Source organism: Fistularia commersonii, chromosome 5 (genome assembly GCF_037954325.1).
Source record: "Fistularia commersonii isolate RoL2024-O1a breed Wild chromosome 5, RoL_Fcom_v1.0, whole genome shotgun sequence".
Taxonomy (NCBI): Eukaryota; Metazoa; Chordata; class Actinopteri; order Syngnathiformes; family Fistulariidae; genus Fistularia; species Fistularia commersonii.
The window spans coordinates 9,604,740-9,627,155 of NC_141288.1; the positions used below are offsets into that span (position 1 = coordinate 9,604,740).

General features: G+C 40.6%; 1 protein-coding gene and 1 pseudogene across 2 annotated transcripts in view; both read left to right on the forward strand.

The window, feature by feature from the left end:
- LOC147234019 (protein bicaudal D homolog 1-like) overlaps positions 1-17,826 on the forward strand; it is a 60,678-nt gene extending 42,852 nt beyond the window's left edge. The window contains exons 6-13 of one of the 2 annotated variants that reach the window (XM_086146748.1): positions 1,418-1,909; positions 2,482-2,660; positions 3,313-3,694; positions 4,394-4,588; positions 4,702-4,853; positions 4,969-5,179; positions 11,509-11,600; positions 12,674-17,826. In XM_086146748.1, coding sequence (XP_086002874.1) covers positions 1,418-1,909; positions 2,482-2,660; positions 3,313-3,694; positions 4,394-4,588; positions 4,702-4,853; positions 4,969-5,179; positions 11,509-11,562 — 1,665 coding nt within the window. In that variant the 3' untranslated portion in view covers positions 11,563-11,600; positions 12,674-17,826. Of the gene's footprint in view, positions 1-1,417; positions 1,910-2,481; positions 2,661-3,312; positions 3,695-4,393; positions 4,589-4,701; positions 4,854-4,968; positions 11,391-11,508; positions 11,601-12,673 lie in introns of those variants that run through there. The other variant, XM_086146747.1, reaches the window with a different exon arrangement.
- Positions 17,827-20,216: 2,390 nt separating this feature from the next.
- On the forward strand, positions 20,217-21,713 carry LOC147234020 (toll-like receptor 1; annotated as a pseudogene).
- Positions 21,714-22,416: the final 703 nt, after the last annotated feature.

A 22,416-nucleotide genomic window follows, 5' to 3' on the forward strand; every position in this document is an offset into this window, starting at 1 on the left:
AGCCGTGATTGCTAATCAGACCTGCATTTATACAAATTTGTACCCCATGAAAAAGCCCCCCCTCCACAAACACACACACTTCAGAAGTAAAACGTGTACATCCTTAATACCTATTTAACGATTTAAAGATGTAATTTTAGCACATTTTTTTAATGATATTTAATTTTCTAGTAGAGTCTTTTAGTTATTTTTAGATGATTTATGGACTTGTGAGAGAGGCTGAAGAAGATCTATGGACATAGTGAGAGAGGATATGAAGGTAGCTGGTGTGAGAGAGGAGGATTCAGAGAATAGGGTTAGATGGAGAATGTTGATTAGCTGTGGCGACCCCTGAAGGGAAAAGCCGAAAGAAGAGGAAGAAGAAGAAGTCTTTCAGTTATTTTTATCAGAATTTTGGGTAATGGTTGCTCACCTGAAGCTATACAGGTGTATGTATAATGTAGCTAAGTCTCTATTGTAAGTCGCTTTGGATAAAAGCGTCTGCCAAATGCAATGTAATGTAATGTAAAAAGCTAAGGGGCTAATCCTAGATTTTTGGTGTTTTTGCCATGCTACCAAAACATAAAATCTGCATGTAATTTAACTGACTGAACAAGCTCTAAGGTTAGGTCAGGTTGCATGCTTAAAATGGCATCCCTAAAACTTTGGAAGCAATCACAAGTTATCCAGATGTTTCATTGCTGCTGTTCATTAGTAGTTAGTTGCAAGCCAAATTTATGATATCGTTGTCTGTACTGTTGGGAAGATTAGGCCTACTTTTTGTTCCATTACTACCATTAAATAACAATAACTTACATACAGTTGCTCACTGCATGAAAATAACCTCCAATGAACAGTGATGAGGAATAAGATCAGTAAAGACTACCAACAGGCACATGAACTTTCCTGATCTGCACTGTACTGTATTTTAATGAACTCAAAAGTCAGAACACCACAGTTCTTCGAAGACAGCCAAGATTAAAGTATTTCATTGGCCTCCTTGGTTCTGGTACACAGCTTGCTGTACTTGACAACTTAGTTATCTATCTGCCTCTAATACGCTAATTGTAATTGTCCCTTTCCTCTGATAATTGTTATTCAATTATAAATCATGTCACATCAAATACAATACCCAACTGGATCCTGTTGAAGCTTGAAATTATACTTCTTGACCCAGAAAAATTTAAATTTTTGAGCTTACGTTTTTACTTGCAGTTACTTGGTGCGGAACCAGTCCCATTCTTGTATCTATCCATTTCACTGTTATTATTCATGAATTGTTAGAGAAGTCTGTCATCTTGTCATCTTACACTTGACATAGTCAATAGCTAGCCATTTACAAGAATTGAATTTGCAACTTTATCATTTGAAGATCTTTGGGAAATAGCTGAGCTCATGATCTCATGGTCCATTTTTATGAATCTGCTGCCCTCTTCAGGTGGAACATGAGAAAGTCACACTGTTGACCAGCTTGCAGGAGTCCCAAACTCAGCTCCAACACACCCAGGGGGCACTGAGTGAACAACACGAGAAGGCCCTCCGCCTCAGCCAGAAAGTCTGTGCCCTCCGCCGCCTACAACGCGGGTCTCACCAAAACAATGTTTCCTCTCAGCGACGTCTCGATATCTCTATCGGGTTGGACAAAGATGAGGAGGCTGAAGAAGAAGACGGAGATGAAGATGATAGGAGTGGGACAAGAAACAAAAGTCAGGTTTTTACATACCAGTCACCAGGTTTGGAAATCCTGCAGTGCAAGTACCAAGTGGCTGTGACGGAGGTGGTGGAGCTCAAGTCAGAGTTGAAAGCCTTGCGAGACAGGCTGGCTCAGTGTGAGGGAGGTGCAACACAGGAAAAACCATGCACTCATTTGGCAAAACTGGAGAGGCAAGTGGCCTTGCTAGAGAAGAACTGCCGGGAGGGACGGGAGAAGGTACGCATCACACTTGCGACCAAGTGATTGCGTTGTCATTGATCTTTAGCAGCAAAATTGAAATAACACACCCTTTTACATGCAACATACACTTGCACACCTATAATCCATTCATAGAGGTTGTTAAACCAAACCTGATTTCATTAAAATGTGTCAGATGAAAACTATAGTAATTTGTGATTGTGGCAGGACATCTTTTAAAACTACCACTGTGTTATAAATATTCTATTCATACAATTTTGTTGGACCGTTGCTTCATTTAAACCGTAACAATAGACTACCTTATGTGCCTTCTTCACTGGATGAAATTATGAAAAAAGCCCTTTGGTGGGTGAAAAGGCTTCAAGAAATTAAGTTTAAAGGCTTTCAAAATGAGATTTATCAACAAGTGCAGTAAACCGCATAAAAGCCTGGACGACTCACCAATAAAAAAACGTTTATAAAATGGCTGAATTATTAATAGCTGCATGTAAACTTAAAAATGCAAAGTGGTCCAGGATCAAAATATCTGACTTTTTGCACATTAACCGTCAGTGAAAAAAATACATAAGGACTATTTCCTCTCCTGTTAGACTTCCAGCTTGGAGGCTGAGTTGCAGGCAGCTCAGTCCGCAGCCAGCGAGAGCCAGGGTGCATTGAATGCAGTGCAGGATGAACTGGTGACACTGAGTGAGGAGCTCGCCACGCTCTACCATCATGTCTGTCTGTGTAACAATGAGACACCAAACCGTGTCATGTTGGACTACTACAGGTACCTCAGGTGTTCTTATTATCTGTAAAGCATTCATTCACTAGTAACCAGTCAAAAGAGTGTTTGGGGCGGAGGTAACTACACTGCTCAAAAAAATAAAGGGAACTCTTAAAAAACACATCCTAGATCTAAATGAATGAAATCTTCTTATGAAATACTTTGCTCTTTACACAGTTGAATGTGCTGACAACAAAATCACACAAAAATGATCAATGGAAATCAAATGTATCAACCATGGAGGTCTGATTAGGAATCACACTCAAAATTAAAGTGTAAAAACAAACTCCAGGCTGATCCAACTTTGATGTAATGTCCTTAAAACAAGTCAAAATGAATCTGTGTTGCTTCCTGAGTGGACACTATGATTTCACAGAAGTGTGATTGACTTGGAGTTACATTGTGTTGTTCAAGTGTTCCCTTTATTTTTTTGAGCAGTATAGTTGGAAAATACATTTTCTTTTGTTCATTTTCATTGGGTTTAGGGCCCCATGCATCTTGAAATGCAAATTTTGTATGAATCAGTGTTTCTCTATTTTGGATATATACACAATATCGAATTATTTCTCAGAACTGGAAAATGTTCACAGGTAATTGAATTTTGCTGCTCTTACAGGCTGAAATACTCACAGGCATTTTGTTGTTTTTATCGTAGACAGGGCAGGGGGCTCAGGGGCCTTTGTGCCAGTCTCAAAGCCATGTCTTCAGACAACAGCAAAGTTCTCCTCACGCCACGCCTCGCCAGGAGGCTGGCTACTGTCACCTCAACAACCTCAACTTCCGGGGAGTCACGGAGCCCCTCGGAGTCTCCATCCAAAGAGCCCCTATCTCGGGAGAGAGGGAGGGAGGACAAGGAGGGGGATCTCCAGGCTCAGTCTGAGCAGAGCCTGCCGTCCTGCACACCTCCGGTCTGCTCACCCAGCATCAGTGCCTCTTCGTCCTCTTCATCATCATCATCGCCTGCCCTGGAGCCCCATGGTGAGCTGCGAAGGGAGCCCATGAACATCTACAACCTCAATTCCATCATCAGAGACCAGGTACTGAAAATGAGTCACTCTTCGACTTTTTTCTCTTTCATCGCCCTTTCCTGCAACTTATATCCTCTCATTTAACGCGGTTTCCAACTTGTTCACGCTCTACGTCAGACCTGGGCACTTTACGGCCCGCGGGCCACATCCGGCCCGCCAAACAATTTTCTTTGAATATTTTTAACAAATATTTTCAATCAATGATAAATTCAGAAACTCCCTATATTTTTCCTTTTGTTTGATTTTGTATGGATGATAGCATTCAAAATAATGCCGGTGCATTTATATGATCATTAATGATTAAGTTGAAATAAAATGCCGAAAACTTTAAATATTTAAATGACAGTTTTTATATTGTTCAATTTACATGATATAGAACTTAAATATAAAATGTGGCCCGCTTGCCGAAATAATTGCCCACCCCTGCTCTACGTGATATTTCATTACCCCTTATTTCAAAAAGTTAACACCTTTAAAATTGTTGGTCCACTTTTAATTCCCTGCTTTTTAGGATTAATGTAATCACTCTTTTCCTTCTTCCTTTACTTTCCTTTATCTCATCTTCTCTTTTCCTCAAAATGTGTTTCCTCCTTAGGACTGATTACTTCACAGCCTCAGCGTGTCAGTTCCAAGCTTATTATATTTCCTTTTTGAAGGGATTATGCTCTCTTATTTTCTTGCCCACTCCCCTTGCTGTTCTTTCTCCAGGTAAAGCACCTCCAGCGGGCAGTGGACAGGTCTCTGCAGCTGTCCAGACAGAGAGCTGCCGCCAGGGAACTGGCTCCTCTTCTTGACAAAGACAAGGAGAGCTGCATGGAGGAAATCATGAAACTCATGTCTCTCCTCAGCACCAAGAGAGAGCAGATAGCCACCCTTCGACTAGTGCTCAAGGCTAACAAACAGGTGGGGGGAAAAGACAGGCAGTCAGACAGTAGTCAAGTCTTTCCTCCATAAATCTCATGATGATGTGAATTATATCTACCGGTAACTCTAAATGTATGTGTGTGCTGACCTAGACTGCAGAGGTGGCTCTTGCCAATCTGAAGAGCAAGTATGAGGCAGAGAAGTCCATGGTCACTGATACCATGACGAAGCTGAGGAATGAGCTAAAGGCCCTGAAGGAGGATGCTGCCACTTTCTCCTCTCTCCGGGCAATGTTTGCTACCAGGTCAGAGACAGGAGGAGAGAACTTGGGACTCAAATTATCTTTTCAGGGGATTCTTTTTTTGAGGTACTCACACTTGTGATTTTACATTGCATTTTCCACATTTGCTTCTCTCCAGATGTGATGAATATTTGACCCAGCTGGATGAGATGCAGAGGCAGCTGGCTGCAGCTGAGGATGAGAAGAAGACGTTGAATTCCCTCCTGAGGATGGCTATTCAGCAAAAACTCGCTCTAACCCAGCGCCTGGAGGACTTGGCCTTTGATCAAGAACAGACACATCGTACCCGAGGGAGCAGGCTGTCCCGTGGGAAGACCAGAACCCCCAAAGTAAGTCCCCCGGCTTCTTCCTCCATTCTTGCCCCGGGCTCGCCTACAGCTGTGGCTTCTGGTAGTGTCATCCCTTCCAGCCTTGCTAGTCCAACAGCAGTCATTTCTGAGGATTTGTCTGCACCCCTTAGTCCATCAGCGGCAGCAGCTGCGCTGGTCTCAGCTCTCACCTCCCCTACCTCGCACGCACCAACATGCAGTCCATCGTCACCTGTGATTGTATCATTGGCGGGACCAGAGAGCCCCCCATCTCTGGAAGCGCCTTCCTCTCCCTCAGCCAAGACCCCGCCCTCAACCCCTCTGAGGTCTTCTCCATCCCAATGGACCCAAGGTGTGCGGACGTTCATGGTTGATACCCACAGTTTTAGCGTCAACCTCACTCCCACTCCACCCTGTAGCACGGGGACCTCCAGAGACTCCGCTTCAGACTCTCAACCCCCCCCTCTGACAAACACCCCTGCCGCAAGATCTGTCCAGCCAGTATCTGCCCCCTCTTCCCCCTACAGATCCTCCTTTCTTGGGCTTAGGCGACCCGTGTGGAGCCCCTCTCCTCGAACTCGTCCCTTGTCCACACTAGCTAGATCCTCCGTCATGCACGCTTCTTCAGCCTACCCTTATTCCTCCACCCACTCCCCTCCTCCCTCCACCTACTACAGCTCCTCTCCTGCTTTTTCCCCCACAACCTCTTACCACAGCTCTTCTGGCACCTCCACTTCCTATGGCCACTCCACACACTACACCCCACTCTACCCCAGATACTACAGCTCATACCGGCCCCGGCACTGAACCCCTCTAACCGTTACCACCAGCCTTTAGGAGGCTTTTCCCACTGAGCTACCCTACAGACAATAAAACTGCAACTTCCATCCTCCTGCTCTTTTTGTCGCCGAAAAGAATGAGGGCTCACAGAGAGGAGCAGAGTGGTTTCCTGCTTCCCGTTTCCTGTTTTCCTGTGCCTAAGCCTCAGCCAGTGGATTCTGAATGTTCAGTGACTATGCTCAGGGATTTGACATAAAGGAGCACAAGCGGCCCCACCTTCCTTTAGTTCTGTGACTGCTGACTGGTCAACTCGAGGACATTGATAGGACTTTTCATTGGCTGTTTTTAGCCTTTAGATTCTTCAGATTGAGACCTCAGATGGATGAGTTGGTGAAAACACCAGAACATCAGATTTTGATGGGAAAATTGGTAATTCACATGCAAAACCTTCTACATACTGTGTAATATCCACTTTGTTTAAAAAGATAGTGAACCATAGATTGTATACACAACCACTGTATACCAATTGTCTTTCAGTGCAAGCTTCTTTTTTTTTGATGTGGCAATTTGATACTTAGGGTTCAGTGTGCTTTAAATGAACTGTAAAAAGTTTGAATCTGACCCATGTTGTTTTGTGAAGAAGAACCTTGAAAACACTGATGTTGTGTTCAGACCAAACACAAATTCCATTTTTGTATCACTCATGAATGTTTCATGACTGATATACCTTTCTTATTTTTTTTCACAGCAACTACAACGAAAAAAAGTGCAATGGATATTGCGACACATGGATAAAAATCATGCAAAACTTTGCATTCACCAGTTGTCTTGCAAGAAAACGATAAAAAAAAGAAATTATTTTGAAGAAAGGTCAATAATATTTTCTATTTCTGACATCATGAGAATCCTAACACCGAAAATATTTAGGATCATTCATAACTAAACATTTTCAACTTTTTTTGGAACGCACATCATTCTGTGTTTTGTCTGAACACAACGTCATATCCACAGCCAAGCTTTGTATTATTTGGAAAATGGACTGTCGTCTTGAGAAGTGACAGCTGGGAAGTGACAACTTCATCAGATGTATCTCCACCCGCTGGTGTCACAAAGATGAAGGTGGTTGTTGGGAAAAAAAAAGTTATTTGAAGCATCCTAGCCTCTTTTGTTACTCAGCTTTGATCCCACTCTTCAAATTTTTGCACAGATATAAACACATTTCATATGATAAAACAACTGGGGAGGGGCATCAACTTAACTGTTATTCAAAAAGCACTCACTCATTCATCATTACTTGCAGTGTTTAGCCTAACCTTATTGTAGCAATTATTCATTTTCTTCAATCACTTGTACCACCCTGTGGTTGCCATATACTTAGCTATGCATGCTCACAGGTCGGCTGCAGACACCCACAGCTTTTAACTGAAATAAGAAAAAGAAAGTCAGAAAACAAACCAAAACAAATAAAAAAAACGTTTGATAGAGGTGCAGGATGTATAAAAGGTCACGGCAGAGAATAAACAAATGACATGAAGGATCAAAGGAGTACCATGAATTAGTACTTCCCTGAGTTAGCGCTTGCTATTTTATACATTTATAACAGAAAAGCAAATTTCAGTCAAAAGGATTTCAACAACAGACTATTTAGTCTGCTGCGGCCTCAGATGCTATGTGGTCACCAGATAAATCAGGACAGCTTTTCAATTACGTCCTGCAATTGAGAGTGCTTTTGGGTGATTTCATGCTATCTCAGAGGACATTTTGAAAAAGTTCATTTTGGGTTACAAGTGAAATTATTAACAGGATCTCGTATGTTTTGCTATGAGTGTGGACCATACCAAGTCATTGTTACTGTAAGACTATACAATGATCAGATAAGACAGGATGAGAAACTTACAGATTTCCTTAAATGAGAGAAACAATTACTATGATATTCCAACATTAAAACACTGTAGGGAAAGGTAAATGACTGACCTCCATCATGACCTTCTTCAGTTCTACTGATACTTTAATGTAGCAGCCGCTTGTGCCTCTGAAGCCATCTGCAGAGGTTTATCTGACCACATGGGAGCGAATGTATTCTGTTTATTCAGGTTTGGACATGGCACTGCACCAAACTCAGGGAACATGACACACCTCATTCAGCCACGATAGAGGACGATCGGATAATATTAGCAATTTTTTCATAGTTTTGGCTCGGATATCAGATCAGCTAAAAGTGCACTTGGCTGAGAGAAAAAGGACCAGTCAGCCTCATCTTATAAAAATCAGAGTATGTTTTACATGTCACATAATGATGGCTGTCGTGTACAGAAGTGAGTTCAGAGTAGAGGCTGTTGTATGTGTCAGCTAGCTGAGCAAAATCATGAACTCCTCGTGGATTTCTACAAAACAACAATCTGCACTGGTGCAAATGGGCCATATTGCTGTGTTGTAACCAGAAGTGTCCACTTTTGACAGAATTGAACCACAGGTTTAAAAAGAACACTAGTGACTAGCTCTAGTTAGTGATTTTAGTTCATATCAAGTACTTGATTGTATCTCAACTGCATGGGTACACACACACATAGTATTCTAAACCAGATGATCTGATATATTGTTTGCTATAGAGTATTGGCTGATCTTGGAAACAGATAAAGACCTTGTCCCATTTGAGAGATAAAGCTAATTTTGTTGGTCAAACATATCTTGTTGCTGTAATTGAGTGCCTTTTAGAAATGTTTTTTTCCATCTGATGTTCAGTAGAATGGATGTAGTTATGTTAGACAGAACTTTATGACAAAATATCCAACGAAAATCTTTGTTCAGTATAAAATTACTTTCATTTTAAATTCAGAGGGAACCCTGGCAATCAAATTTCATATGTTATGTTAGATTATTTATGGCTCCATAGGGTAACATTATTTCAACCTTCTTGAAGTATACCTTTAATATCTTTGATTCAGACAAATGGCTTAAAGCACGGCAGGTGTGTGTGTGTGTGTGTGTGTGTGTGTGTGGGGGGGTCTATTAATGTTTATTTCATGTGAATGAATGGCCGGTTTGACGTTCAGTCAACAAACCATTCATAACGATAATACTAATGTGAAATCCTACCAATTCAGCACACTTACTTGGGGTACTTAGGATCTGGCTGTGCTGTTTTTGCCTAATATAAGTCTATACAATCTGTCTGATTTTACTTTTGTTGAGACAAAGCTCTCCTGTATAGCTGCCTTTAATTTTCTTCTTTACAACTTATACAGTGCTATTTGTATATACATATTTTTTGCCTGGATTGCTGTGCTAGGTATCTAAAACAACTTCAAATTAAAACCTGCTAGTATCTGAGAATGGTTCATCCAGCCATTGTCAAGAGAAAAAATTCCCTAAGTCCATTTAACCTCCACTGTATACTTCCTTTCCTTTCCATTTGTATTTGCTTAGAACATCATTTTATGTTACAATTTAGATTATGTGTTTGAACAAAATCCCTTTAGAATGCAACATGGGGCAAAAACCAATTTGACAGGAACCTTCAGTTTCTACCATGCCGATTAGATCCTCTAACTGTTATCGTTGCCGTGATGTACATTTTCTATTAATTGATTTGTCTCAAGTCATTGGTGCTATATGGCTGTAATTATATTTTTTAAAGTGGCATATGGCATGTAGCAAAAAAAACATTGTTAGGCTTTGAATGACTATAATTTAGTCGAGATCAAATATTTTGTGCGCTTGATTGCCTCCTCATTTTTAATACATTTTTTTTATGTGTATACTTATTTGCCCTATTGTTTTTGAAATGAAAAACAAAAGCAGACTTTTGTTGATGTAATTTTGATGGAAACCTGCCTGACCTCCTCTCTGTGATACACCCGCTCCCACCCTGCCCTACGCTGCCCCACCCTTTACGAAAGGCATACAGAACTCATCATGATGATGAGCTGAATATAACATCCAATTCACCAGCCACCTACTCCTATGCTAAAATTCAATAAATTAAACCAGCAGGAGAGGACTTGTCAAATGATTTCTGCCCCATGGTACCTTGGATTCATTTTATATGCTGCTCAAGAATCTAACCTGATGGCAGTGGTTTTACAACCTCTGCCAACTCGGGGTTTTAGATGGACAGGTCACAGGCTGTGATATTATGACAGGATAAAGAGTGTATTAGGTAAGTATTGACGGTTACATTTGTTCTGAACCAGAATGTAAGTTGTCTACTGTAACATGCGTATTCAGTCCATGGCTTTTCAGATTTCCAAAACTTTGCATTGTGGGATTTAGAAATCTGACTGAATTTCTACATGCTGTTATGTTGGTACTGCAGTGCCATAAACCCATGTGGGTTTTCAAAAAGACAAAGAAATAGGTTTTTGCCATGCAGACATTTCATAGACAACCATAAAGATGGACTTTTGGTCAAAATGTTCAATCTAATCCTTAGGAAGCGATGCTAAAAATTGTAAGATCAATGGGATGTGTTTGATTCATGTATATTTGCATCTGTTTTATGATCACCCTGGGAGAGACTGATTTCAAATTTCAAAGCAGCACACTTTTTTCTTATAAATTTAATAGCAAATAGATTACAGTATATCATCTAATTGGAATAACATTGTACTTTGCATGTTACTGTGGTCATTGAAGCAGGAAAGCAGGAATCATGCCCTTATTATGAGAAAAATGACTTCAAACAAAAAAAAAAATCCAACAGATAAATAAATGTTTAGCATTTAATCTTACCAGTTAACTGCAAACACTTTGAGTTCACTGCCAACTTTATATTAAGTGCATAATTGTGTGCCAAATTTTTTTTGCTGGATCACCAGATGTTGGTCTTGGTATGCTCAGATACTGGAACACTCTTTTCTGAGGCCTCCTCAAACAGCTCTATCAGTGGGGTAAAGGACCAAAGTCCCTTTTTGTCTCACGGACCAAAATAGCATTGCATCCCTTTCTTCCTGTTCACAAACTGCAAGTACTATTGCATATATCCACTTGCAAGCCAATATTGCAGGTTAATTTACTAGTCTAGCATTGCTTAGCTGGGCTTGTGTATTTAAACCCTGCAAACTGTTATTAGAATTACACAATCACCTTCTGCCTTCTGAGTGACTTTGCCTCTGAGAAATGTCTGTGTGACAAAAACACCAATTTGCAGATGCGGTATAACCTTGCAATACTCCGCCATCTCAAACAAACACCAAGCATAATCCCAGGAGTTCTGTACTAGCATCCTTCAAGCAGCACCTGTGAGTTAATAATATCCCACTGTTCCATTCACATTTCCATCAATGTCACACACCCGAATGTTTCCATTGCCTCTTTGCTTAATGACTTTATATGCATGTGTACATACTGAGTATTTGAAAGCTTTAACTGTACATTGTTATGTTAATATATACTGTAAATATCCATGAAAAATGTTGTTGTATTTTGTGAATTTACAATTACTCTCCCACAACAACATACACACACAAATTCTTTAGATAGAAATGCTTCTTTTTTTTTTGGTAAGCCAGGAATGGACAGCGTATACAGTAAGTGTCTTGTGTCCATCTAACAGTTTCAGTCTCTTGCAGATCATCAGTAGCCTTCTGCCACAGTGCCACTCCTCGTATCCTCCCCACAGCTGAGGATTTCCTTCTCTTATGCCCCCCCGCACCACACACAGGTAATAACAAAATCCAAAAAAAGTCTGACTAGTACGCCTCAAGAACCTTTTTCTCTGGCTATAAAGCAGTTCATTTATAGTAATAAAGCATTGTCTTAGCACGGAGACTTACAGTCAAGGGTAGGGTGGTTTTGTCTTCAATGAAACAGAGAAAGCTGTAATGTAATTTTTTTGTGATACCCATTTGGCGCAAAATACTCGTAACTTTGAATTTATGTCACTTATTTGGCATGATGGTGTTGGAAAAAAAAACTATAAAGATAACCATCTGGCTATATTGTAGAAATGAAAGGAGAGGGAGGACAGCTGGACTGACGTTAATGAGTCATCTGTCAAAACTGAAATTCAGTATAGAATGAACAATGATGGCCCTGCCTGTGAGAAATTAGACATTTTTTTTAGGGTAAATTATTGAAGTATTACTAATGTATTTATCCCCCTATCACATTTCAGGCACGGATAATGACATTTAAAACCCCTCGTAAAAAATCTGATGCAGCTAAAAAAAAATGTCCTTGAGTGAAGCAGGAAATCATATGAATAATTCTGCAGACAAAGGCCATCAGGCGACAGGGACAGTTAGATAGAACATACTACGCTTGTCTTGCCCCATAAGGACGTTTTCTATGGAGGATTTGATAACACAATTCTCTGCCTCGGGCAGCATAAGTCTACACCCGGGGACGTACTTTGCATGTTCTCTGCCCGTCTAAAGCGTAAACTGGGAACTTTACAACAAAGAAGATCCAATATACAGTATGAATAAATGGCAGGAGCTGAGTAAGTTAAGTTGGATTGTGACAGAGAAGAAACTGAGAGCAACAACAAATATGACAAATTGATCAACGAAGTCCACAATTGAAAGTTCATATGCTAATATTGTGCTATTGCATTGGAGTGTAACAAGGCTGCCATTGCTGGGAATATGTTATGAATAGGACAAACAGGAAATGAAACAGGAATATATTTTGTCTTCATCTCTCAGGGCTTACAGTACATACGTATACACACACACACACACACACACTCATTTGTGACTACTGGTTGACTGGTGACTGTCTTGTCATCTGCAGCACAACAGCGGGACCACAGAGCAGATGTTCGCCGATAGTGCCTCCTGTCTGTATTTGTCAGACCTCTCTGTCCGTGTCCACTGCCTCTGTGGAGCACAGCACCTGACCCCCATGACCCGTCACACAGAAATTTGACCCAGATTACTAGAAAACAATCCCGCAAGGCCTGTCCGTGGACAGTAACCGTCACAATCACAAAGCTTTGGAGGAAGAAATAAAAACGTTACTGCCACCAGAGCCATCGATTGACAACTACAAGAACTCCAATTCCCGTTTATTTGTCACTTTCTTTCCCGTCACTCACACATACTTAAGTGTTTGTGAAGTGAAAACAATCTGCTCAATGAATTCACAACTATCAAATGGTACATCTTAGCAGGAAAGGAGAAAAAATGATCCTCGGATAGTTATTTGTTAATGATTTGAGACGATGCCGATCTTCTGGAAAACATGATGTTTGCTGTCAAATATCGATCCGGTATTTACAGCACAAGGTTTCAGTCTTCTTCATGTCCTGGATCCTCAAGTTGACTCTCAATGAGCTGCTGGACTCGCTTTTAAGAACAAAGCATTTCATTGATCAATCGATTTGACCATTAAATGCATTGAGTGATGAGATCAAACAGAACAGAAAAAAGGCGTTTTAAAGTTTTTTTTTGTTGTTGTTTGGACTTCTTCATATTCAGCTGGTAACAATTGCTATGCACTCCAGCAAATTTACCCAGAATTCAGGTTTCATCTGGCCTGATGTGGGTGGTATAATTTAAAGCGCAAATAGTTTACAGTTCTTGGTCTGTTGTGTAAATGTTGGACATTTTTATGCACACACACTTACACAAGCGTGGGGATATACAGTAGATAAAATGTTAAGTCATGTTCATTCATATAGCAAATTAAAGAGACAGAAGGGTATAAGAAATCGACACATTGCAATATTGCCTTTGAAACAGTGGACAGCGGAATTGAAGCCAGAGGTTCATCAAGCTGAATACATTTTAAGCAATGCAAAAAAACAAACAAAAACAAAATTAAGCTGCATTGGACCTGGAGGCCATAGTTGTTTCAAATATGAATATTGTTTTTGTGTGTTCCCTGCATCGCAGTTTAAAGTCTCATTTATGGTACTTTTCTCCATTCTCAATTTTATTTTATTCCTCCCAGAAAATGCACTGTGGATGTACGATAATGGTGAGATGCGAGGGTCTGTGGCAAAGAACGCCTACAGGATAAGCACATTAAAGACCTCTGCTGCCGGGGTCCTGTTTAGCCCACACTTTTATAGCAATGCAATCATTTAGTAATTTAGACCTAATCTAATCTGCAACATCTTGCTGAGGAGGGGTCTTGTCACTCGGGCCCCCCGGGGGACATCTGACATTGCTCAGTGTTGGGATAGATTACAGGTATCCTGTCATTACATTTTTTTTTACAAATTACTCTTTTTAATGTCTTTGTAAATGCAGTGTCTATTACATGCCGTCCAGGACGAGGAAATCATTTGACACAGTTCTGGGTTAGTTTTTTATTTTCTCTTGAGCTTTTTTTTTTTTTTTGTTAGTTTTCTTTCTATTCAGAAGGAAAACTAGAAGGATGCTTCATTTGTGTTTTATTACCCCTTAACCCTCCTGGAGCACCGTTTGGCTGCCATTCTGCTGTGCTCAGAAACTGACCCCAGTTCTGTGCTACTGTATTTATTCAGGGACACTGACCAATGAATGTACATGGCGCACATTCTGATGAGTCAACAAATACATTTCCCTAGATTTGTGACTCTCAAAATACTTATTTAAAGTCATTTAGCACTCAATTACCGACACCTTATCTACAATTCAATACATTGATGCTGTATCTTGTAATAAACTTCTCTTGATACCCCAATCGCCCGTCCTCTGAGGACATGCATTATTACATGTATTGGGGTCATATTTTACCAAATCACACCAAAATATTGCATTGCACAAACTATGTCAAGCTCTTCAATGGGGGAAAAAAAATACACAACAGCTCACCAAACAAGATGCTTTTTTAATATTGTGCGCTTCACCAGATCACACAAAAGCATGACCTGACAAGGGTAAGGCAAAGAATCATAGATCTCTTAAGTGAGATCCCTTGTCTTTTGGATGCACTCTTGAATACTTGTATTTCCTTGTATGAGCTGTCTTTTCTATGACAAATATGTTAACCTCTCTGGCTAAAACTATATTCAGATTTTAACACACTCGATACATTCAACGTTTAGCTTTCATCTGGAAAATAATGGCAATAAGAATCCAGCCTGCACCCTGTGTTGATCCGCCAGCTGAAAGTGAAAGACATCACCCGGAAACCAGGGAGCTTCAGACTGTTGAAAAAAAGGAATGTCAGGTTTTTTTCTGACCCTCCGTGTTACTGGAGAATTTAAGGATATTTGCATGAGACAGTGGAACTGCACAAGGCTGTCCTCAACAAGTGTTTGATACTGACAAATCTAAATCGCACACTTAAACCACACTTACAGTGTTGTAAATGCTGCTGTCCACAACATCACCCTCAAGAGAATCTACAGTGTTTTATGATGATTTTATCAAGGTAAAAGAAGGTAAAAGAAGGTAGAATTCAGGGATCACCATCATGACCTCCAAGTATCCAGAGGGAATCCAGACAGCATGGCGGAGTGATGAACACAACTGGCCCAACTATCCCACACAGTTGCAATGCTTCTCCTCCAATATGAACTCAGAGACCCTTTCTTGTCAGTTGTTCACCCCTCCTCCCTTGCTTGAATGTTAGACCATCTTCATCTCTTCACTTATTTACCCAAAACATTTTTTTTTTGATTTGGCTCTGTATATTTTTGTCCATGATCACCAGGCATCTTTTCTCCCAGACTAATGAATAAACTTGTTCTTGCATGACTGCGTTAACTGGTAAAGACCTGGGAACAAAAGGTATTCTGGTCAGCAGTAGTAACATGGATGTAAAAATGCAGGCATATGGTCAAAAAGGAAAAAAATGATATGCAGAAATGCAAGGGGAAATGACTATTTGTTTATGAAAGAAATCAGATAGTGAATGTAACCCCCAAATAACACACTGGTAAATAAATGAAAAGAAACTTAATGAGAGCAGCAATAAATCTTTTGCAAACAGATACTTGAATCTGGTTTGTTTTCATTTGCTTCTCTTTCAAAAAATACCCACACAGTCACATTCAAATCATTTTATTTTGGCAGTTTAAGTTCCCAACCATCAAATTAATGACTGGTTGAAACATAGAGAGCAACTTAGTGACCTTTGATCATTTAAAAACCGCTTTATGTCACCAGATATACGTGCTCAGTTATTAAAATGTATTCTGTTGTACAAAAAGGTATTTGGAGAACAAGACACCCTCTTCTTAATGGTTTGCAGAGTATTGCTTAGAATTCTTTGTTATTCCTTAGAATAACAGCTTTCATTGATTGTCTTTACAGTTCATCTAGATCACATAACTCGACTTTCTATTCTTTGTTTACATTTCATCTCATAGTAATGAGCAGGCGCTTGAGGATTCCTGAGAGTTTGTCTCTAAATAATAAGGGGTCATTATTTTGTTAATTTATTTTTTTAAATTAAAGAACAAATGTATTTTTTGGTATTGAGCTGAAAAGAGGTCTTGCATCATTTATTAGGTGGCTTTTTGGCCTTTGTTAGTTAACTAGTACAGAAATATGAGTGGAATCAATGTTCATGTAGTTTGCTGCGTAGAGCTTTTCAGGCTCCTAAGTTACTTTATATGGATATTTCTTGTAAAGTTTGTTTAAAATCCAGCCACATATATTGTGACAAAACAGGGAACCAATGGAGACGTGGTATAAGATATCATTGCCCGGAAGAAAAAAGGTGAATAAGACTTAAAAAATTCACAGTTTTCAACTATGGTTATTACAGTTGAATTCCATTAAGATTATTAGAAATGAATAGAATAAATGCAAATCTATGAGAAAAGGTTTCATTATTTTTGACACACTGTTTGTTATTACATGTATGTAGCAGGTAATGGCATGGTTGATGATCAGTAATTACACTATGACAATGGATCTGAGAGGAAATGTGTTACATCACAGTAAGTAAGCTAGGATTAGTTAGTAGCTGTTGAAGATGATGATAAAGAACAAACAAAAAGCTACTTAAGGCAAAGACCAAACTAATGCAAGAATTCAGACACTCAGTCTGATGTAAAACCGCTCCTTGCTGGCAAGCGGATGATGACATCATGGACAGGTTTGTCACTACCAACCTCCCCTCTTTTATATTATGAATCAACTTTTTCGAAATATAGCACCTTCCTTCTAAATTAATTTCTCCTTCATACTTCCCACAAGCTTATGTTAAATTCCTTTTTTTCTGAAACTCCATCTCTGCTGCTACACAAAGACTGTCCAAGTTTGCAGCACGGCAGAGACTTGTTTCTCTGGAGCTTAGTTTATGAATTAAACGTTTTTACTGTAAATTTTGCCTTAATTTGAGACGTAAACATAAGGTACCGGTATTTTGAAATCCATTGATTTCTCATTACATTCCACCGAGAACAAATATATTGAAATATTTGAGATCAGCATGAATTTTAACATTAACGACACAGTATTTGTCTATTGATGATTAAATAACATGCCCCTTTAATTCAAAACACCAAATAGGAATATTGAATGAGGATGTCTGGAGTGGCAGAGAAGTACATTAAATGGCCAAAAGCATTCGCTCACCTGGTTTGACTCGCATATGAACTTAAGTTATTTCCCATTCCAAATCCATTGGGTTCAATATGACGTTGGTCCACCCTTTGCAGCTCCAACAGGTTCAACTCTTCTGGGATGCCTGTCCACAAGATTCAGGACTGTGTTTATGGGAATTTTTGGCCATTGTTCCAGAATGAAGTCACACACTGATGTCAGACAAGAAGGTCTGGCTCTCAGATTCCGCTCTAATTTATCAAATAGGTGGTCTGTTGGGTTGAGGTTGGGATTTTGTGCAGGCCAGTCAAGTTCATCCACAAGGGGCCAGCATCAAAACTTTTCCCACAAAGTATTGGAAATTGTTTGAAATGTTTTGGTATGCTGAGGCTTTCAGAGTTCCTTTCACTCAAACTAAGAGGGCAAATCCAGCTCCTGAAAAACAACCACACATCATAACCCCCCTTTTACCAAACTTCACACTTGGCACGATGCAGTCAGACAAGTACCATTCTTCTGGCAACCAGCAAACCCTGACTCGTTCATCATATTACCAGATGGAGAAGCGCGATTCATCACTCCAGAGATCACGTCTCCACTGCTCCAGAGTCCAGTGGCAGCGTGCTGCTTTACACCACTGCATCCAAAACTTTCAAATGCACTTGGTGATGTGTGGCTTGGATGCAGCTGCTCGACCATGGAAACACATTCTATGAAGCTCTCCGCGCACTTTTATTGAGCTAATCTGAATGCCACAGGAAATTTGGAGGTCTGTAGCAATTAACACTGCAGAAAGTTGGCGACCTCTTTACACTATGCACCTAAGAGAGAGATTTATAGACATAGTAGGGGGCATATGAAGTTAGTTGCTGTAACAGAGGAGGATACAGAGAATAGATGAGATGGCGAAGGTCGATTTGCTGTGGCAACCCCTGAAGGAAAAGCTTAAAGGAAAAGAAGAAGAAAACATCAAATATGAAAAGGGGGTGAGGGAGTTTGTTCCATTGACAAACCCTTTAACAATAGTGAAAATATTTACCAAAAGCAGAAGACTGCTTTTCCACTTAATGCTGAGTGGATTACCAGAAAAACACATTACACTACACATAAGAGATATATTTTTACTTATGTTTGTTGGGCACACTTTAGTTCAATTTGATGAGAGGTCTGTTGGGATGGAATATTATGTGTCTGTCCATTTTTCAGCTGACTTCATTTAAATACAAAAGTGGAAGCATTTAAAAATTGCTTGATCAATTTACTGTGAAAACCTTCTGAACTGACTCCATCTGAATGAAATTTGTATTGAATCTCTCCATTCAAAGCTGTTTGCATAGAGCTAAAATCTATCTATCGGTCAAGCTACTTTGATTTTTTTCACAATAACATTAATAAGTTATTGACCTACAAACATTTAAGGGAATTTTTAGATAGAAATACAGTGGAACTTGAGGCTCTGTGGCTTAGTTGAGCATAGCATCTATTTTGTAAAAAGAGGGCCCTGGGTTCAGAGCCTTAGCACTGTCGTATCTCTTGTTGACATGGGAAATTATACCAAGGCAGTGTATAAAAACAAAAAAAGCCTGTCAGTTAAGGGATGGAACAGCTCCAAGAAACAAAACCAAAGTCAATAATATAAAAAAAAAGAATCTATTTAGAAAAAAAATCCCTGACTGTGGTATAACATGCTTTCACTTTCCATTCAAAGAAGTCTCAATGATTAGTAAAACTAAATAAAATAAACTCGTAAGATGTTTACATGAGTAAAAGTTTTCCGAGACACAGCTTTAATGGGCTTGCAAAGTAAATTCATGATCCCGGATTTTCCATATTGCAATGTAAATATTTTCTTTTTTGTGAAAGGAATACTGTTTCCAATATGATCCATGAAACACTGTTCCCCAGTCTAAAATTAGAACATAGTAGCATTTTACTTATCAAATGGCATTGATAAATGTGTCACGAACCGCTGGGGCGGACTTGGGCAGGGAACCACGCTTCGGGGCAGAGACGGGTTGAAAGCGCTTTTATTGGGGTTGAAATGGCGGAATGGGTTGCAGACGGGACGCAGGGTTGCCAGGATGGGTTGCAGACGGGGCTGCGGACTGGACGGGTGTGCAGACGGGACGGGATGCAGACGGGACTGCAGAGGCTGGGCCTCACCAGTACGGGTTGCAGACGGGACGGGTATGCAGGGGCTCACCAGGACGGGTTGCAGACGGGGCTGGTTGCAGACTGGACTGCAGACGGGGACAGAGGTTACACCGGCCGACTCGGTCCAGTCGTAACGAGGGAGGGGACAGAGGTTACACCTGGGGTCCGGTCTTAGCAAGGATGGGGTCCTGGTCATGGCAAGGGCTTCACAGTGGTCTGTGAGGGCCACAATCCCCCGGCGCCAGGCAGAGCGTGCCGCTGCCCTTTTTAGGGATCTTGATTAGCAGCATCTGCTGTAGCTGGCGCCGATTACAATGGGGATCAGGTATGAACCCTGACAAAATGGGGATAACAGAGAGATTAGCTTTATATAAGCAATAACACTAATAATAATAGGCTCTGTGGCTTAGCTAGGCAGTGTCCTTCTAGTAAAGAGGAGATCCTGGATTAAGATCCCAGCAGTGCCTTCATACATTGCAAGATATTATCCCAGAAAAGTGAGTTTTTATGATTTAAATACAAATGCCAATTCATGTGAACCACCCAAATAATTTTCTTTTGTTTTCCAATCTGCACATTAGCAAGGCAAATCCCATTCAAACTAAATCTGTGCAAACCCGATCCTTAGCACTTGTGAACCCGAAACTCTCCATGAACAGTCAGAACTGAAGATGCTTCTCAGGCATCTTGGGATGATGACTATCATCACGAGACTGGAGCTTGACTTCATGGATGCAACGGATGACAAACTGGACTTTGAAATATGTTTCATATCAAGGAAGAGAGTGAAAGATCTTTCCTATTGAAATCTAAGACAGGCCCTGACAAATCTTTCCAGTGACAATAAATAGTTGGATATGTCTCACAACTTCATACGGAGACTTAACTTGGCTGCCTTACACAGACTCTCAAAGATTTGTGTCCTGAAGCTAACTCACTGTCGTCTGCACCACATTTTACCTGCCGCGTTTGATCACATACCAGAACTTAGAGTTCTCAGTATATCATACAACAACTTAACTACCATTCCTGATATTTCAGTGAAAATACCTGACAAGCCTTTATGTAGCTCACAACCCTTACAATAGCTACCAACTACTGAATTCCTTTCAGAGTCTAATTGATATAAAAGTTCTTTCATTAGGAGGAACAGCTGCTCTGTCCCTCAACCTTAATGACTTCGATGCCCTGACCAACATCTCACTGCAACACTTGGCCTTGGGAACAGGGATTGCCTGGCAACAGTATCAGTCTGGTGCTCTCAGAAAACTGTCCGTACAGAAGAATTTTCTTTTTGTATCTTTGTGGGAGGTTGGATATGTTTGGAGAGGTCCTGGGGGTCATCAATGCAACAGGAGCATCAGCCCTGAGATTTATAGCTTTAAATCCATCTGACGGCAAAGTGAAGAGTGACCCCTTCCTTAACCAAGGGAGGATGCCATTGATACGGAACCCCACGATCGAAAACACATGGACGAAGACCTCCTTTCTGAGGCAGCTTCTGAAAAAATATATGGCTCTCCTCTCTTGAAAACATTTTGCTCGTCTATATCACTTATGATGAAGATAAACTGGATGGGCTTACTATCAATCACACTTTCAGTCTTTGCTAACTTACCTTTGACAAAGTGCTTCATTATCAATGCAGGAACCCCATAATTAACAGCAGCTTGGAAGCCGTTTTAGATCTGACCCATCTGAGGCTCTCGAAGACCGGAATGAACATTTTACCCTGCAACCTTCTGTCCACCATGTCATCATTGGAAACCTTGGATCTGTCAGATAACCTCCTGTCTGATTTAGACTTTTGGTGGACTCCTTGTCAGTGCACTGCTGTCTTCCCCAAATTGAAGCGTCTGTTTTTTAGTAAGAATCACATCACCAGTCTATCTTTCATCTCAGAGGATCGATGAAATGAAGATATTGCAAGCCCTGGACCTCAGCTTCTGAGGACCTCTCTGAGGACCTCAACTCCATCAACCTAGACAGGAAATGCTCCTGGCCTGCTCACCTGACTGAGCTGAATTTTGGGCAACAGTGTATTCCAGTACCTGTTTTCATAATTTGAGAAAATTGACTTGACAAAAACAGGAATAATAGCCATAACAGAAGCAGATCTGTTTACTCAGCCCTTTTACCCATGTGCATGTTCATCAGGACTAGCAGGAGTGCCTTTGTTCAGGACAAATTAGTCTCCTGACAACATTTTGCAAGTGATCCACTGTCACGCAATAGTTTGGCTGGGATTCCCCATGCTTGTTTTCTTGGAAATACTTCAATGTATTTCGACCCCATATCCACCATTACTAAATACTTTTTCCCTTCCGCAGTTGTTAGCTCGACAAAATCCATCATATGTTCAAATGGTCTCGTCAGAGGCGGGTGTGCTGCCAGTGGGATATCTTGTGGTTTACCTGGGTTGTTTTGTGTGCAAATCAAACATGCTCTGCAGTATTTGTCTGCATATGTCATAAACCCCTTTGTGTACCAATGTGTTGCCATCACTGACATCATTCCCCTTTTGGACACATGGTCTCTCCCATGAGTCCAGTTAGCAAAATGTGGGAAGACATGTTTGGGGAGATAAGGCTAATCGTTTGGAGCCCATCATGTTGGATTGAAATTTGCATTCATTTTTGCGCCAAACACGCTCCTTTGCAGGGGTGGCAAAGGATTGTAGAGCCATAAATTCTTTTGGAGAGTCGGGTGAGATGTGTGTCATGGACAAACATATTGGAGGGGTGTCCAGATTGGCAGCTTTGGCTACTGCATCTGTGCACGTGCGTTCCCCAGTGATACTGGAGGAAAAAAAAGGCAACAGAGCCCATCCCCATGTTTTTGTAGTAGCACTGACGCCATACACCAGGGGTGGGCAAACTTTTTACCTCAGAGGCC